Source organism: Alosa sapidissima, chromosome 1 (assembly GCF_018492685.1).
Source record: "Alosa sapidissima isolate fAloSap1 chromosome 1, fAloSap1.pri, whole genome shotgun sequence".
Classification (NCBI taxonomy): Eukaryota; Metazoa; Chordata; class Actinopteri; order Clupeiformes; family Clupeidae; genus Alosa; species Alosa sapidissima.
In genome coordinates, this window is record NC_055957.1 from 10,180,482 (window position 1) to 10,196,037 (window position 15,556).

The 15,556-nt window shown below is 46.2% G+C and overlaps 1 protein-coding gene across 8 annotated transcripts in view; it reads right to left on the reverse strand.

Annotated features, from left to right (window-relative positions):
- Positions 1–15,556, reverse strand: part of amph (amphiphysin) — a 32,438-nt gene that overhangs the window by 6,681 nt on the left and 10,201 nt on the right. For 4 of the 8 annotated variants that reach the window (XM_042089142.1, XM_042089133.1, XM_042089170.1 and 1 more), the window contains exons 5-21: positions 14,453–14,548; positions 14,089–14,196; positions 13,611–13,696; positions 12,288–12,363; positions 10,633–10,715; positions 9,963–10,098; positions 9,493–9,501; positions 8,685–8,816; positions 8,200–8,283; positions 7,961–7,984; positions 7,741–7,764; positions 6,417–6,821; positions 4,521–4,553; positions 4,012–4,056; positions 2,324–2,479; positions 1,023–1,076; positions 187–237 (exon numbers count right to left, since the gene is read on the reverse strand). In XM_042089142.1, coding sequence (XP_041945076.1) covers positions 187–237; positions 1,023–1,076; positions 2,324–2,479; positions 4,012–4,056; positions 4,521–4,553; positions 6,417–6,821; positions 7,741–7,764; positions 7,961–7,984; positions 8,200–8,283; positions 8,685–8,816; positions 9,493–9,501; positions 9,963–10,098; positions 10,633–10,715; positions 12,288–12,363; positions 13,611–13,696; positions 14,089–14,196; positions 14,453–14,548 — 1,602 coding nt within the window. The remainder of the gene's footprint in view (positions 1–186; positions 238–1,022; positions 1,077–2,323; positions 2,480–4,011; positions 4,057–4,520; positions 4,554–6,416; positions 6,822–7,740; positions 7,765–7,960; positions 7,985–8,199; positions 8,284–8,684; positions 8,817–9,492; positions 9,502–9,962; positions 10,099–10,632; positions 10,716–12,287; positions 12,364–13,610; positions 13,697–14,088; positions 14,197–14,452; positions 14,549–15,556) is intronic. The other 4 variants (XM_042089163.1, XM_042089151.1, XM_042089156.1 and 1 more) reach the window with 4 other exon arrangements.

A 15,556-nucleotide genomic window follows, 5' to 3' on the forward strand; every position in this document is an offset into this window, starting at 1 on the left:
CTCATCTGGCTATAGCTTATCTGTCATGTCCCTGGCCGAGAAAACATTTCAACCTGACATATCGTATTTACAGAAGTTTATCATGCCACCAAAAATGAGATTAAAGCTACTGTAAGCTCATATACTGTATGAGAGGAGCACATATGAGCTTTTATGATGCCCAGTTGGGCCATAATTCATAGTTACCGGAGCCTCATGGATGGGTTGCTCTTTCTCAGGTTCATCAGGTGCAGGTATCTACATGTACAAAGAGACATTCTTTACTCTGTACAGTAGAGGGCTATGTAGAGTAATCCCCGGGTCCGGAATACTTATTATGTTGTTTGGTACTTCTCAGCTAGAAGTAGGAATCAAATTGCTATACACCTGTTTTTTGGTTTGTTCTATACACCCTTTTGATCTTTTTGATCTACGTACGTACACATACATACACACAAATTGCAGTTTATATGTGAAATGTTACTTCTGTGTGCAGTTCTATGATTTAAAGAATAATAGGACCACATTGAATTGCTGTATAACATTGTGAGCCTATTTCTGTCTGAAGGAACATTTAAGCATGTTCCTTTAGGCAGAAATAGAACTGAGACAAAACGCTTCTGTGTCACAGATACTGTTTTTGCAAACAACTGATGGTATTTACAAAAAGTAAAAAAAAACACCATGTGTTTAGGCATTACAATTAAAACAGATATAATGTATATCTGTTCATCTGTACACACTTAACATTGCAGATAAATTAAAACAAAGACATTTAATCAGTTATATGAAAAAAAAAAAAAAAAAATAACAAAGAGCTACAATAAAAACAAATGGTGAATAGAATGAAAATTCCCATTTTCTTCTAAACATAACTGCACAAGCCTAGAGAGTCTTCAGACAGACATGAAACCTGCACAAAGCCATGAGGGTTCTTTTTTTAATCACATCACATAACCCTCATAGGCAGTAGAGCCCCACATACACCCCAGATGGCCCCTTGTGCAACAGCAGATTGGCATGGGGGAAAGTAGACCACATACCTCAGTCTGGGTCCCCTCCACATTGTCAGCCGACACCGGTGATTCTGCAGGCGTCTGAACCAGATACACAGCACACAGTGAACAATTAGCAGATAATATGTTTGGATGGATACAGTGCTAAGGTGTGAAAATAACATTGAAATAAATTAAAAAACATGATACAAAAACAAAGAAATGGAATAAAAACTAAATAACGGAGGTCACCGGAGGTCAAACTGAGGTCAAACTGAGTTCACCATAGCTGCGATGGTTGAATGATAATGTCAGTTTGTTGTTTGTCTGACAAAAGACAACTGACCAGCGTGCACTTCCATACTGCTGTATCAGCTCATATATAGTAAAAATAGTATACAAAAAATAGTATAAAAAAAATTAAAAAACATGATACGAAAACAAAGAAATGGAATAAAAACTAAATAATGGTAAAGCACATGATGATATGATCCATGAAGATGGTGATGAAGGAGATGAGGAAGATGATGATGATGATGATGATTAAAGCACTTAAGATGAATGTGACAATAAAAAAAAGAATGGTGGTGATGACGAAGATGTCACTATGTGATATGATCCATGAAGGTGGTGATTAAGAAGACGAGGAAGATGAGGATGATGATGATGATGATGATGATGATGATTATTAAAGCATTTAAGATGATGTGGACACTTAAGAAGATGTGACAATAAAAAAATGAAAAAAAAAAAAACAGTAAAAAAATATAATGGTGGTTATGACGAAGATGACCCCCATGTCAATTATTATGGCAGTGTTGGGGTGGATGATGATGATGATGATGACGATGATGACCACCATGTCAATTATGATGGCAGTGTTGGGGTGAATGATGATGATGATGATGACGATGATGATGACGATGATGATGGTTATGGTGGTGATGATGATGGTGATGAGATGATGATGATGATGGTTATGGTGGTGATGATGATGGTGATGAGATGATGATGATGATGATGGTTATGGTGGTGATGATGATGGTGATGAGATGACGATGATGATGATGATGATGGTTATGGTGGTGATGATGATGGTGATGAGATGACGATGATGATGATGATGATGATGATGGTTATGGTGGTGATGATGATGGTGATGAGATGACGATGATGATGATGATGATGGTTATGGTGGTGATGATGATGGTGATGAGATGACGATGATGATGGTTATGGTGGTGATGATGATGGTGATGAGATGATGATGGTTATGGTGGTGATGATGATGGTGATGAGATGACGATGGTCAATACTGAAATTCATGCACATAGCTACGCTTCACTTACTGGGGCCTTCTCTCCTGGGGGGCTGGTAGCCACGGTCTCGGCAGTCTCAGCCGCCTCGGCGGGGGCGGGGGGGGTCGTGACCTGGCCCTCGGCCCCCTCGGTCGCCTCAGGGGCCTCAGTGGCCACCACAGCCTCAGCGCCCTCCGCACCCTCCGCCTTTTCACAAGCACAGGCAGGGGCAGAGTGTCAGTGCTAGCCACCCAGCACAGTCTTCACACAGGGCCAGCATAGCAACAGACTCACAGCTGATTAAACCAGTCTTCACACAGGGCCAGCATAGCAACAGACTCACAGCTGATTAAACCAGTCTTCACACAGGGCCAGCATAGCAACAGACTCACAGCTGATTAAACCAGTCTTCACACAGGGCCAGCATAGCAACAGACACACAGCTGATTAAACCAGTCTTCACACAGGGCCAGCATAGCAACAGACACACAGCTGACTAGCTGACGAGGTGAATGGAACAGCCACAGTGGCTCTATGTAACTAAGGATGACCTCTCCAGCACTGACAAACAAATAACAACCACTCATACAGACAGGAAATACGCTGGTCAAACATTACCTAACAAAGCCAAATGCAGCAGGACGTAGGCATTATATGTTTTCATATGCAGGCAAGGCAGAATGTGTTTAAAATACTTAGCTAATATAATTGCAACATGTGCAATAAACAGGAAAAAAATGTATAAACCAGCCAGAAATATGATCACAAATACAAAATATGTATAAAATAAAGCAGCAACAACAGTGACAACAAAATGAAATTCATACCGGTCTGAACAAAAGAAAAGGATAGTATTTAGAACAGGTGGTCAGAATTCGGAGGGTTAGCTTCAGTCAGTTAACATCCACCACCTTTAAAATGGTGTCCCTCAAGGGCTTACATCTGCCCACATTTGTACAAACATTGGCTGAATCCCAATCTCTCCCCTCACGGACTCACAGACTTTAATGTAGGTTCCCACTAACTTCAGGGGCTTAGGGCTGTCCCACTGTGAAATTGTGAAGTGCATGACGGCTAACTCACACCCCTTCTGTCCCCATTCAGCAAGTCGACAAGGAAATTACCAACAACTCATAGCATTGTGACATGAAACATCAAACCCAAAGGGAGTCTGGAAGCTGGAAAGAACATCAGTAAACAACTGCTATAAAATGGAAACGAAGACGTCTTTGGTGTTGTCAATTTAAGGATAGGTCACAGGTGCTGTCCCATTCCTGAGCATTTTGAACCTTTACAGCCTCTCAAACTTGATCACTTATCAATAGATGTAATTTAAGTCTTTGAGGACTCAGGGCTTAGACCTTAAGGGATTCAGCAAATCACTGGTTGACACAAACGCTTGTTGTGGATTGTGTGTGATGTGGATTGGTGGATGAGCTGTCAATTTCAATGGTGAACATAATTTGTGGCCATGGGTAAGGTGGCACCTAATTTGCTTGTTAGTGGAAATGAAGGAAGAAGTCAGCACAGGTTGGACACCATTTTTAAAGATAGCGAGGTTAGCATCGGCCATTTAAACTAATGGGGCCGGAACTTCCTCCCTCTCTCCAGTTCTATATAATGCCTCCGTAATTTGGAACATGCATTCATCAACACAAAATTAGCTTGCAACCATAATGAGGTGCAATCTCAGACAGAGAACAACATGGTTACCTGTTGCCACAACAGTGGTTACTCACCATCTTATCAAAATCTGCAGCGAAGGCAGGGGCAGCACTGTCCGTCTTCAAAGGAGGAAGAAATGAAAGAAGGTCAGTTCTGTATCATAGTCAATAAAATAATACATTTAAAATAAGCATGCGGTTAGTAGGCAAAAGGATTAAAAAATCAAAGCCTTTGATTAATCATTCAGGGAAAGATGTTAGTAAGGAGCATTCTGCCATTAGTAGATACAGTACTAATGTTGTACACTCATCATAAATACATAGTTAGCATTTCTGTCCCAGGTTCAAGCGCATTAGCTTATTATTATACAGTACTGGCAGGGATCAAAATAAAAATTCACCCTGCTTGAGATTACAGACACTATTAATTATATCAACTCATATATGGAGAATGTGCCAGGGTTTCTGACTGAACTATTTCCATACTGTGCCCTTGAGCAGGGACAGAGTATTTGTGAAGCATAGAACACATCTTACTGGCACTCAAGGACATCGAATTAAGATTGGCAAGGAGTTTTGTTTACCTGAGGAAATCCATTAAAAGCATTGTTGGCCACCTAAACCGAATCACAGAGAAACAAATTAGACTTGGGAACTGCTTGAAATATGCTACTTAAATTGTATGATTTAAAAAGTGGAGTAGAAATGCAATTTCAGACGTTAGTTACAAAAAATAAAACAACGAGCAAACAAGCAGGCAGAGGAGGGAAGGCCGGGGGTCTGTGGGCTGCCGGTGGGGTCCGGTGGGGTCCAGAGAGGGGGGGTTCGTAGTGGGTGAGGTGCAGGGAGGGGTCTGGTGCCTCGTCTGCGGGCAGGGAAAGAAGGGGGGTTCTCTCGCTGAGTTCTACTCTACGCTACGCTACACATGGGGTGAGGAAGTCAGGTACCTCGTCTTTCTCTGTATCTATTTCTTGGTACAACTTTCCGTATCTCCGGTTTGCAACCTCGTCTTCCGACAGATCTGAGTTCTCCGGCTCCCTGGGCGCGTGGGCTCTGCCGCCCGCCTTCGGCTCGCCCGGACTGGGGAAGGCGGCGAAAAAGTCCTGGGGCTGGCTCCCGCCGACTCCACCACCTGCAGCAGCTCCATCGGCACTGCCGGCGTCAGCTCCCCAGCCTGCCGTGAAGTCGCCCTGGCCGTCGGAGGAGAAGAAGCCGCTGCTGTCGCTCACCTCCTGCCAGGAGCCCTTGCTGGAGGAGTCTGCGTCCGCGGTGGTGCCGGGGATGGGGAAGGCGGCCCACTGGGCTGAGTCCTGCCCTTCTCCCCCACCGCCACCACTGCCGCCGCTGGACTCCCAGCCTCCGGGCCAGCCGCTGCCCTGGTTGGCGGTGTCGGTGGCGAAAGGGTCCGCGGCCCAGCCGCCATCAGCCGTGGCGCCAGTGCTGCCGCCTTGCGCGGAGCTCTCCGCAAACGGGTCGGAGGTGAAACCCACCGGCTCGGCCTCGGCTGGTGCCTGGGAAGCAAACGCGTCGGCGCCCTGGTTAGCAAACAGGTCCTGTTCAACGGCGGCTCCCTGGTTAGCAAACAGGTCCTGTTCAACGGCGGCTCCCTGGTTAGCAAACAGGTCCTGTTCAACGGCGGCTCCCTCGTTAGCAAACAGGTCCTGTTCCGCATCGGCGAACGGATCTTTGTCGGAGGTCGCGAACGGGTCTGTCTCGGAGGTCCCGAAAGGGTCCGCGGAGGTGGCGAATGGGTCTTCCCCTGTGCCGAATGGGTCGCTCTCTGTGCCAAAGGGGTCCCCGTCACTTCCGAATGGATCTGAGCCCTGTGCTGGCTCAGTGATGTCGAGGCCTGGCTGTGGTGCTGATTCTGGCGTGTTCTGCTGGACAGGCACCGGCTCTGTGGCGGCTGGTTGGTCCCATTGCACTGCAAACCCCTCACCGGCAAAGCCTGCGTCAGCCACTGGGGCCTGCTCTGGGAAGGGGGAGGCTGCGTCGGGCGCACCCCACTCTGCAAAGCCCCCCTGGGTCACGTCGCTGCTGTCGGCACCCTCCCCCTGCTCCGCGCTGGCCGCCAGCTCGTCGTCAGCGCTCACCCAGCCTCCATTGTGGCCTGGCACCTCGTCCAGCTCCTCCGCCGTCTCGTACTCTGAGCCATCGGCGTCCACGTCGCCACGTCCCCACCCGGACTCGTCGCCACCCGCGTCCTCCGCACCCTCCTGGACCGCCTGACCGTACTCGTTGGTGAACATGATCCCCGGCACGGCCACCTCCCCCTCTGCCTCGCCTACCGCTCCCTCGGCCGCCTGCTGCCCCTCGGCCCACCCCCACCCCGCCTGCTCTGGGGCCCAGCCCGCCCCGGCTCCCTCAGGCCCCTGTCCCAGCTCCTGACCCTGCCCCTGCTCCTGCTGCAGCTGGGCGTCACTGGGGTCACGCTCTGGGTTGGGCTCGGGAGTTTGCTCGCTCAGGCCCTGGACGCTAACCTCGTCTCCTCCGGCGGTCTCTGCCGCTGCTGCGGGGGGCTGCGTCGCCTCCGTGGCCCCCCAGCCGCTCGCCGGGGGCCACCCTCCGTCGGACGCAGGGGCGGCGGCTGCACCGTCTGCGCCGGCGAAGGGATCAGCCGCTGCGCCGCCGAAGGGATCAGCCGCTGCACCGCCGAAGGGATCAGCGCCTTCCGTCCCGGCGGCGGACGCTCCGAAGTCGGCGGCGAAGTTGGCGCTCCAGTCGGCGGTGAAGCCCGCGCCGCCACCGAAGCCCGCGGCAGTGTCGGCAGCCTGGTCAGGGAAGGCGGGGAGTGAGGAGTTAGCACTGGCACTAGCCTCGCCCTCGCCCTCGCCCTCCCCTTGGGACGCCGCTCCTTCGGCCCACGACCCCGAGTCCAGCTGCTGCTGGAGCGGGCGGGGAGGAGGAGGGGGAGGTGAGAGGAGGAGGAGTAAACAGAACACAGAGTTTACACAAGAAGACAGGAGACATCCTGTCTCAAATACATCACATTACTTGGAGTACACATATAATACACAGCAGATAAAGCATATGTTCAGTACATACCAGTTAAAGTACATTAAATACATACCGTAATGTTTACCAGACCACTATGGACTGCTACATCAAGTTTAAACACACTGCTATAAATAAGATAGAATCACACACAAGAACATGAACATTTAATTTGAGGTTCTAATATGGTTTCTTGACACCTCCTGTCAAAGGCTCATGAGAGAGCTCATGATATGGTAACCTTTGCAGCAAAGTGAGGTACTCCTACAGGTTCTACACTGACTGTATGCAACACCAAAGCACTTTTCCTCTGTTGCACGCATGCTATTTGTTTATCCAGCACCGGCTTTGGAAATAACAATGTCCACAGACAAGGTAGAGTATGATTTTATGAAAGTATGATGTATTGTGAAATCAGAAGCAAGTCAAATTTGTAGTTTCTTATGTCTCATTCCATCGAACTACAGATCCGCTACCCGATCTGGCAAACTTGCATAGTGCGGTTACAGCCAATAGAGGGTCGCGAAGCGAATGCAGAAGTTCACCCTATTACAAGTTGATGAACCACTGAAACGATTTTGGAAACATTATTTTGAGGTACAAAAATCTCTTTGGTGTTGCTTTAAGACTCATTACTGAGTTCAGTTTTGGAAATAGGGCCAAGTGAGTGAGCAAGAATCCACATGGAAATTGGTCATCTCATCGTGTGTGTTCTCAAAGCTGGCATTTGGTGACAGACTGCTTAGTGCAGTACTGTATGTGAGTGTCTGGGGTTTGTTAGGAGGTAACTGCTCAGCAGTCAGTACTCACAGGCTGTGCAGCTGCAGCGTTTCCCTGCAAAAAGAGCACAAACCATCATACGTCAAGCAAAAGCTGACAAAGTCCACTGACCCTCAGCTTTTCACGTGTCCAATACTTCGCATATTTTTAATGACATTTAAGCCTGTGGATTCTCTTACAGGTAATCAGAACAGAAAACAGATAAATGTAAACAGGAAGCAGCAATCAGAGGTGGCAGAGAGTTTCTCACCGTCCACATATCCCAGGGTAAGTTCTGAAAGAGAAGATAGACAGAGAGTCATTTGATTTGCTGACTCACTCACTCAATCAATGTGCTCTAAACTCACTTACATTTAGGCCTGTTGGGGGATAAAGCTCTGAAAGCGCATTCATTTGTTCAGCTAACTCAATATGGAAGGTGGAGGAGAGTCAGCCCTCAGATGCTGCTTGGAGATAAAGTGCTTAAGAAGAGGCCGGAGAGGTTCTGACCTGAGATGTGGATTGTCCGGCGGGAGTAGTGGGGAACGCATCAAAGTCCAGGTCCAGTAGAGACTCGCCAGGTCTTTCGTTAGGCTGCCGGACACACAGAAAACATCCCTCAATGAGCAGTGACTCATAGAAGGTGCATGAGGCCAAACAACACAGCACAACACCGAAGTAGGGTCCATCAAAGTGTTTAACAGTACATCTATGGGAATCCATTTACTGTACTCTACTTAAGGTCAGACAACTCGTTGAACCGTGGACTAATAGTGCATCAAAAATGAATACCAACAAGGCTGCATTTTCTTGTATTTTTAGCTGAGGACTTTTGGAGCCCTACCTTCAGGGGTCATTTGGGTTGGTTAAAAAAAACATCTCAAATAGCATTAACACTGCTTTTGTCTCCAGTCATACTTGGTCCACATGTCACAGCGGTTGTGTCCAGATATGTTCATATAAAGTGGATTATGAATGGCTGTGTGGGATCTGACCTGGGTGCAGGGTGCAGGTACAGGGAAGGCGCTGTCAAACAGGTCAATAATCTGCTCCTGCTGAATCTCCTTGGTGGGGGTGGGGGTGGGAGTGACCATTGGCGGGGGCCGCACTGGAGGTCCTTTCTTGAGCTGGAGAACAGGCATTGTATACGGTCACACACAAAGCACATATGCACACACATATTCTTACATACATCTGAATTCTTTATTTGAATCCGCCAATCACATTTCTTACAGAGAGGATTCAAATATTTTCAGAGGTGAAATACAGCTCTGACATTCATGGGTACAGAAAACATTGCCTATGCGGCACAGCAAGGCTGCCTATTACAGCTGATACAGAGCAGAATTTTGCCAGCTGTTTGGATTTTCTCTGGGTAACCCTCCCAGTCGTAGCTCACTGAGTTTGTGAACATGCCCCAGGCTGCAACATATCAATACTACCAACTTACATGCATAGCCTAGGTCACTAATCTTTGCCAGAATGTGCTGGTCATTTTATCATAAAAGCCTATGTCCATATACAGTACACACACACACACACACACACACACACACACACACACACACACACACACACACACACACACACACACACACAGTTCACACAGACAACAACAAAGACTACACAGGCTGTCAGATACTGAGGAATATAACATCTGTCAGGCATTTGGGATCAACTTCAGCAAATACTGGAGACGTAAATACAAAAACTGGAGGACACTTGGAGTGGGGGTTGTCATACTGGTAATCTGGACATGCTACAGGGTAGACACTATACACTGGCCACTAGACAAGTACTTACATCTTCACTCTGTCCCATGGAGACGAAAACAAAGCAATTGTGGATCAACATCAGATGCACTTTATTACAATTTTATTCTAAATGTTGAGACAGTTCTATTTCCACAATAATATATTCACACTTTGATGTTCAAAAAACCATAACATCACCTAATCTCAACCAAATGTTTGCGTAATTCTGTAGTCTGATTTTCATGACACAATACTGTATGTGTAGGTGTAGTTTGGAAAGGATTTTTGTGTCTGTGTTTATATTTGCCAATGTGATTAGCTATGTGAGAGCGGAGGAACACGAAACAAAGGAAAACCGAGAGAACATGTATGTTTGTGGGGAAGATAGACAAGAGGGGAAAAAAAACTATAAAGATGTTTTATTTTTGTAGGCCTGGGGTAGAGAGGCAAGTCTGTGAGGAAGAGAAGAGATCCGGGCGTGCTGTGTGAGTGCGATGTGCTGAGAGCTCGGCGCTGTACCTGTGAGGGGGACTTGGGTCTGGGTGGGCCAGGGGAGGTGGGCCTCAGCATGTGGTTGGGGCTGGCGTCTGGACTCTCTGGGGGAGAGTCGTCCGGAGGGCTCGGGGTCCGCGCCAGCCGCAGTGGACCCGAGTCACTGCAGCACATCGGCACCAGTGGCCAAGCATTAACCCTCCGTCTCACACACCGTACTCTTCTGGCATATGCGCTCATGAATGCAAACTTGTGCAGATGTAATGTGCAATGGTGCAGATGTAATGTGCAATGTGTGCAGATGTAATGTGCAATGTGTGCAGATGTAATGTGCAATGTGTGCAGTGCAAAAAGTATCTAAAGGAAAGGTCATCTACGGGAGCTAAATCAATGTCAATCAGGTTCTCTCTACTTGCCGTGCTGCCTTGGTAAAGCTATAAACATACTATTGGAGATGTAATTCACACAGGCAGACTGAGTGTTACTACTGAGTGTTACTACTGTCTGAGCTTCTCCATGTCACTTACCGCATAAATCTGTCACATAGGCATTGAAGCAATATGATCAAGTATGTTAAAGTCATTTTAGAACTAGGTAAATGTATACAAGAACACTTTAGCTGTAAAGAAATAAAAAAACAGATGTCCTGAAGTATTTTTAGCCAATCATTTCAGAACAAATACCAAACAGTGTTTACCTGGGAGCTCCCTGGATTGTGAACATCTTGTCAGAATGTTGCTCAGCCAGTCTATTCATCACCTCATATAGCTTGTGACATAGCTGGGAAAGATAGAAAGAAAGAAAAATAAGACTAAAGTAGGAAACATCCAAAGTGGTGACATAACACACTGACTTACGATATAGAATGCATTTTATTATGATAATATTAAATGATAACGTTGATAGTGGTAACAGCATCTTAGCCCTGTGTACGCATTGGCCCTATGTAGTTGTGACAAAGGTCTGATATGAATTTAAAACACCCTTTTAACAACAACTGACCAACTGAAATGGTAACACTATTACACTAACAGTGTTCCTCCCACCAGACCTCCATTTCTGATGTTGCAGCGCCCCACAGTCCCAGCAGAGGGCATCTGTGACGAGAGCTTGTGTGCTAAACCCTAACCAATGCCCAGTGTTCATCACTGTCACCCTGACACAGACAAAACGTGGTCGTGTACAACGGATGCCTAACATGTCCCAATTCAGTCAAGGTAAGAGGATGAACAAGCAAGAAGCCAGCGCTGAGTGAGTGTCATCGTCCAGTGGATCTGACCCACGGGCAGACGCTCACCGGAAGTGCACACAGGGCAGATCAGAGCAGAGCAGAGGAGACAAAGGCTGGCTTGTGTGGGAAGTAGAGTGTGTGCAAATGGCACACAGATGTGCCTCCAAGCACAAACACAGAGCCACATGTGCATGTGTGTGTGTGTGTGTGTGTGTGTGTCTGCGTGCGTGCACACATGCACACACACACACACACACACACACAACTACACACAATGTCCATGCACACAAAAATAGTGTAATAAAATGTGTCTTTAAAAGGCCTATTTCATTTCATTCCCTATCCTCCCTGCCCTTTCTCTGTTGAGATCCAGGAGGGAGATGGCTGGACTTAAGGCCCAAGTAGAGAGCTGCTCTGTGGGATGAGCAGAGAACCTCTTCAGCAGCCTGTTGTTGTCGAATATATCAGTCATCATTCCCCTGCCAGATATAAACCCACTCTAACTCTATAACCAAAGTTGATAGGAATGGCCTTAACAGGCCAGGCCCAGTTTTTAAAGCTGAATATCAGTATGGTGCTTTTTAATACAGAACCACAGGGCAAACGAAAAATGAATACCAACTCTTGTCAATTCACCAATGCGTACCATCAAACCTATCATTATGTTATTACTATATGAATATAATGCAACATTATAAAGAGGTAATGACTCATTCTGAGGAGCATTCAGCCGTTGCAGATGAATATGAATCACCCAAGACACAGCTGCACCAAGAGCTCTCATATCAGTCAGGCTGCGCACTGGCTACTGTGTAATTTGGCAAATTCAGACCGATTTGGGGTTGTCATGGACACTGGCAGGAAGACAAGGTCAAACAAAAACATGTTCAATTCGCCACACCTCATCAGCCATTTATACGTCCATTCAACACTCGAATCCACATCTTATTTTTCACTCTTCCCTCCGCTTGATCCCAAACATCCCTTTTTCACTCATCACTCTTTTCTGTGCTCTGCTGACTATCCGTAACTCAAGCCGTGAGTCAAGCTCCGACCCACGAACCTTTCAAAACCTGTCAGAAGAGCTTTTCAGTAAAAAGTCAACAGTAAGGGCAACATACCAAAGATATTTCTCTATGGAACTTGGCCTCCAGGCTGGTGATGCTCTTGAATGTATTCACATAGAATCCAACTCGACTGCAGCGTAGGAAAAAAGACACAAGGATGAGGACCAACATCTGCTTCCTGTCTCTGGGATGAGTGAATGAATACAACAGCTGTTCAATGACAAGTGCTTTGACACTCTCACATTACAGGTCGTAAATGCTTTTCACAAGACAATCATGAACCACAGTGCAGAAACAGAGAGAGAAACTGTGAAATAAACAACATTTCAAATCTAAATACTGATAATAATGATAAGTAAATGTTAAAAATAAACTGGGGAGTCCTGTACCTGACTACATGTAATTGCATAAAATTTGTACTAATTGTGCATGAATGGCGTTTCCTAACAGCTGGGCTTGTTTGGGGCTACCTCAGCAGCAGCATATTGAACATGATGGTCCCGTGAGGATGACTGTAAGGGAATGCCAAGCAGGCGTGGACGCAGGAGGATATAAATAAACTGCATCCGCCCCTCTTCTCTTCTCCCAGCTGAGCTGAGCTGGCCTGCAGGGCCCTGCACTAAGAGCGGGCATCCCATTGGACACATTACGCAATCAGCACCCTGCTGCTCCTCTGCCCAGGCAAGCTGGCCGGCCGATGGGGCAGCCAGGCGGGCAGATGGGCAGATGGGCAGCCGGGCACATTGCACACAGCGCACTGGCACGGCGTGAGCTGCATGGCAGGGGTGCTGTCGCGTGCGCTCTGCCTCAGGTGCTGACCGCAGCACTGGGGCCTTTTCCACACTTGCAGCGTCCACCTAGGAACAGCAGCTAACATGGGTGCTGCCGACAGGCCGTCAGGGGAATGGAGCACTCTCTCCAAGGCCATCTCTCTTTCTTTTTTTCTCTCTCACTCTCCATAGATGTGTGTGAGTGTGTCTGTCTGTGTGTGTGTGTGTGTGTGTCTGTGTGTGTGTGTGTGTGTGTGTGTGTGTGTGTGTGTGTGTGTGTGTGTGTGTGTGTGTGTGTGTCTGTGTGTGTGTGTGTGTGAGATATATATATATATATATCAGTTTTTGATTGAACGAGTGAGTCAGAAAGAGAGAGAGAGAGAGAGATAAAAGCATTACATATTATTTATCTACGGCCAAATGAGTTTATTGAGTACTAAAACTCTATAATGGAAAAGCAGCCTTGAGGGCACCCTTCATTTCCATTTACAAATAAGAGTTTGACCAAGCATTGGTGTGGCACTGAAAAGGCTGTCCAGCCAGTGTCCTTTTTTAGGCCTAATGAATTATGAAGCAAGTCCAACACGGAGGCAGTAGTATCGCTTACCTGTCCCACAGAGTTGGGAGCTCATCTTGCAGGCCGACATTGAGATCATCGAACACCTTCTGTGCCTTTTTTAAGTCTTCCTCTGCCTGAACGACGAAATAAAGAAAATCCAAATATATCTTTACATGGACGGCCTTTATACCACTTCAAACACTGTGCATCTTAACACACTAAAGGCAATTTCTTAGTGTGTGGTAAACAATGCCACTACACATAATGACACAGGCCGTTACAAAATGGGTCCTTCAGTTTTCAAGAGACTTATTTATTTCAAGTGTATTTCTTCATAATGGAAATGCATACAGATGCATCAGTAATCCTGTGACTTGTGAGGGCATGCCATTAAAGTGTTCACAGCACATTTACAGCTTCTCTGTGCACAGGGACACAGCCTGACGGTAAACACTGGAACATGGGTGCTCAGCTCCAAAACCCAAAATCCCTCTTAAGGTGCGAGTTTGAAAAAGAGTGTTCATACCTTCATGGTCTTCCTCTCACTTCTCATATTGGATGCTTGCAAGGTTTCAAGATGGTGCCTTGCGCTGTCGTAGTCGATCAGTTTTCTAGCTCTCTTTGATACACGGGTCTGTAGAAGAAAATGCACTGTGTTCATTTACATCTTATTTCATCATCTTATTGCAATTACATCAATCAAATGAGTTGTTCCCACTGTTGCTTTAGATTATGCTTGGATAATTATTAACATTTACATTTACTTTCACCAGTAGTATTACCAATGTCATTTCTATATTAAAAAAAAAAAAAAAAAACATTTGTATGTGTAATGGCATAGATATGTATGTCTCAGATGGACTAATCTGGGCAACCCTGTGAAACAGCACCTTAAGATCTGGAAACTGTACAAGGTAGTTCTCCAGTGCATTGACTGTGGAGTCCACCAATCTCTCATGAAAATCCTCCCACAATTCATCACAGTTCTGCAAAAGACAATGGCAGAGATATGCAGAACATCATTTTCATGAAGACAATCGCATTTTGATTGCGACTTTTTTAATTTCATTTAATTTTTTCAATCAACACCCCTCTGCGCTAACACCGTCATTCTATACTGCAACTGTGCTTTTCTTTATTTCCACTTAACAAGCCAATTATTCTGCTTCTCACACTATGTCTCCAATGGGTACATGACTCATAGAAAAAAATAAATTGCAAATTGACATTTAAATATGTTCTGCTCGCCTCCGGAACATGGTTTTGGTGTATAAATGAAGCTCTGACATGAACGGAAGCTCTCAGTGGTCATTAAAGGAACAGAAAAGCATGAGTCAAAATATTGTTAGAGCAATAAAAACAAGCTGAAAAGCGGTTGGTCTTTTAATGATGACCTTCACTGCCCACATGCGTGGGTTCGTGTCTCCCTTTACCCTAACACAGCAAATAATAAGCATGCAATCATGACCAGAGTGTCTATTGTTTGTAATTACATGGAAATGTAGATGGAATTGTATTGCCTAAGAAGGAAAAACTGTGAGGGCTATCTGGGCTATTTGTGGAAGTAAAATGCTACTCAGTCAAATCTCAATGACAAAGTCAAGGATATTCCACTATCCTTTGTTCCATCTTCCTCACAATCACCGGTATATTAAAGATCACAACAGTGCTCTACTGGCTAACATTGTTCGCCAATGATTTCCTGGAGTGAGATGCCTCCCTGTTTTTTTACCACTGAGTAACCCTCAGGAGATTTCTTTGTCAGGGAGAGAGGGGAGCTTGGCATTGGCCCACTACTATGACAGCACTCTGCTCTGGCTCACACTGTAAATTATACTAAAAACACAGATGTTTTATTCCCCCTGGGACAAGGGCCTTGCATTACTGGAACACCTGAGTTATTTTCAACTCACAGACACAACAGATGAGTCAGACCTTGGGCTCCCCATACTGAATGAGCTGTCTAACACAGCAGCACCTTGAAACCCTGTGCG